Source organism: Nicotiana tabacum, chromosome 15 (assembly GCF_000715075.1).
Source record: "Nicotiana tabacum cultivar K326 chromosome 15, ASM71507v2, whole genome shotgun sequence".
Taxonomy (NCBI): Eukaryota; Viridiplantae; Streptophyta; class Magnoliopsida; order Solanales; family Solanaceae; genus Nicotiana; species Nicotiana tabacum.
Genome location: NC_134094.1, coordinates 77021166 through 77024703, shown reverse-complemented (window position 1 = coordinate 77024703; position 3538 = coordinate 77021166). Strand labels below are relative to the sequence as shown.

Sequence of the window (3538 nt, the reverse complement as noted above, 5' to 3'; positions counted from 1 at the left end):
ATTGAATTAATGGAAGTGCATTGACTTTGTCCGATCCCTATTGCTATGAGTTATGAGTAAAGACTGGTAGGTTTAGTTTACGTGGAGAAACAGAGGACAGAGATGTGATCGTCAAGTGTAAACAGTTAAGAAAGGGTCATGGGCTGATATATACATTATTATGTTAGGTAGAAAACAAGGATGTAATACGGTAGGAAAACTACCGACTAATGTCCATTTATAAATAGTTTATTATAAAAATTGGTTAATTCATAAGATATTACTAATACTAGTCAAATATTACCAATATTAGCCAATTAGTTATTTGTAGCAAAAAAGGTTAAATTTTGCTTTCTTTTGAGCGGATGTTATTAGAATAGATTGGGTACATCATAAGGAGCTTGAATCTCAGTTTTGGGATGATTTGGTGGTGTTTTGAGGTGGTTTGAATTGCAAATTCGAAGTAGAAGATGAACATGAAAAAATAATAATATTTGTATCACACTGTGTATCATTTGTGTATAACATATGTATTATATTTGTATCAAATGTGTATCACATGTATATCCATGTATACCTGTGCATGTATACCTGTGTGTAAGATACATGTATCGCAGAAGAATATTTTTTGAACTCGATTTTAACTACGAATTTTGATACCAAATCACCTCCAATCTTCCTCAAATTTTGTATATTGACTCATCTATATGTTCTCAATGAATCTCAACCATACCCATTGAAAAAAGTCTTTTTTTTGCTTAGATTTTTAGAATCTTATATATATATTTCATCTAATGTTGCTAATCACGCTTTAAAATATGGAAGGAGATCTTAGCATGTGATTCTTTGAGAGAAAGAACCTTATTTATTTGGGTTTTAATATTTATATGTGCTTGGCTATTTTTGGTAAGTCTATGATTCATGGCTAGAGGTTGGTAAGTTGGGACTTATTTGGGACATTTCTGTAAGATTTTCATAATTGTAAGCACTAAAATTTTATTGGATTTAAATTTAAAAAATAATTTGGACTATATTAAATCCAAGATATATTAGTCCTAGTAATATCGCGGCCTAATAATAGTTGGATTAATTTTTTAACTCCAATAGATATGAATTTAATAAATAGATCCAAATGCATTAGGCTAGCCCTTTTAATTGAGTTACAAACAATGAGTCTACCATGTTAAGCCCAAGATGTCATCTTATCTTAGAGGACCAAACTTGTGTCACGTGTCAAATGATATGGCACACCAAGTCAAATGAAAGAGACAATAGGATCATGCCACATGTCAAAATGACATGGCATGCCAAGTCAAATAAAAAAACCTACGAAATTCGCGTCACGTCTACAAGTGACATCTAGCCAAACAAGTATGGTCTTGTCGCGCTTCAACCTAATTGGCCGGAAAGAGTTTATTCTCATCACCATTCTTCTATCCTAGAACTGGAGATTAGGGTCTTCATAACTCAGAATAGGGACCACAATTCATAACCTGAAGCAAGTGGGAGCTCATGAATTGAATGCTACAAATTTTTCTACAAGCTACAAGTATTCAAGCGTTCTAAGGATTAAAAAATCAAGACGGAGGGTCAAGAATAAGCTTCAAGCTCTTGGATCAAAATACATAAAATTTGAGATCAAGCCACAAGCCATTGGATTAAAATACATCACAATCCAGATCAAACTTCAAGCACTTGGATTAAAATAATATAAAATTCAAAATCAAGCTCAAAGACCCTTGAATCTAATTTTAGAAAAGAAAATCAGAGATTCATAGATATTGTAATATATCTACGATATTGAACTAAACTACTATAGTTGTTGTGACTCGAGTTTTATTGTATACAATAATATTTACTTGGTGTAGCTAGTTCACTTTAACCCAGGGGCGGAGCTAAGTTCAAGCAAGGGGTTCAATTAAATAACTTTCATACAAATAAATTATATATACTATGCAAATAGGGAAATATCAATTGTTTTAGTTTTATATATGCTGTTGAATTTTCTTGATACAATAAGAAATTAAGATTCTAGAATTTAGTATAGCGGCAAAGGGGTTCAAAAGTTTCTTCTAACCCTATGTGTGATATTTTATATTGTCACACTGTCAGTACATATATGATAATAAAAATATTACACAAAAACATGTTCAAGGTAATCAAAGTGACACGAGAATAATGGCCACAACATGTAGGCAATATAACACTAATATGTTCTCTGTAATTGCAAAAATAGCATGTTAGGTCAAAACCAGTCGCTAAATTCTTCAAAATTTATACCTTAACATAATCGTTCAGTACCAATTTATTTGTTTTTCTCTTTTCCGTTTTCTTTTTGGTGCGCATTAATTCCAGATAATACGAGCTTTTGATTCCTCAGATGGAATCTCAAAATTTTGTAGTTCCTAGTTTTAAAGTTACTACATATAGAACCTTAGGTGTAGCGGCTGCTACGATGCCAAAAATGTAAAGAAAGGAAAAGACAAAATTAAAAGGAAAAAGAGATAAATTTCATTTAAGATAGATTCTCTAGTACACTGAGCCTACTATTTATACTATGTTGGACATCTGTCATCTCAGAATAATGTCTAACAGCTCTATATAGGGAACTACACGTGTCCTATTGACTACACAGCCACCCAGACTTACTAGACTAACATAATGTGCTATATATGAAAATGAGACTATGACTAAAATACTAGTATCAGCTAATGACTGGCCCAATAAGGTATTAACCACTCCGGCCCAAAAGGTTACGAATGCAATTCATAACATTTCATCCCTCTTCCAGAAAAGACTTTCATCTCTTTAACGATCAAATTCTGGGAAGTGTGAAGTAATAAATGCGTAGTCCTTCCAGATGGCTTCTTCCTTAGAAAGGTTAGCCCACTGCACCAAGACCTCCACTGTTTCTTTGTTGCCCTTTTTCACCATTCGACGCTCTAAAATTGCGATAGGTTCAGTCAAAATTTGTCCTTCATCGTTACAATAGGGTCGGTCTTGAGATGGGAAGATTCCGGAACCAACCTTTTTCTTCAATTGTGAAACATGGAAAATTAGGTGTATTTTGAAGCCCACTTTCAATTCTAGCTCATATGCCACAGTACCAATTCTTCGAAGCACCTTGTAAGAACCAAAATACTTGGCTACTAGTTTCAAGTTCCTTCTAACGACTACTGAGATTTGGCGGTAAGGCTGCAATTTGAGGAAAACCATGTCCCCTACCTCGAAGGATCTGTCACTCCTCTTTCTATCAACGAATTATTTTATTCTATTCTGGGCCTTTTGTAAATTATCTTGCAGAATTTTGCTCATAAGCTGCCTATCACAAAGCAACTAGTCTACTGCTTCAAGCTTGGTCTGGGCTACCAACTCGAAGGTAGGCTGAGGTGGATCACACCCATAGAGGGCTTTGAAAGGTGACCTCCCAATAGATGAGTGATGGGTCGTGTTGTACTCGAATTTGGCTAGAGGAATCCATTTACACCATTCCTTGGGCTTGTAATCCGTCATACACCTTAAATAGGTCTCTAAACACCTGTTCAACCTCTCTGTTTAA

The 3538-nt window shown here is 34.3% G+C and overlaps 1 protein-coding gene across 1 annotated transcript; it reads right to left on the bottom strand.

Annotated features, from left to right (window-relative positions):
- Positions 1–2787: 2787 nt before the first annotated feature.
- On the bottom strand, positions 2788–3195 carry LOC142169687 (uncharacterized). Its single transcript, XM_075231586.1, has one exon. The coding sequence runs from the start codon at positions 3193–3195 to the stop codon at positions 2788–2790; it is 408 nt and encodes a 135-aa protein (XP_075087687.1).
- Between the last annotated feature and the right edge of the window lie 343 nt (positions 3196–3538).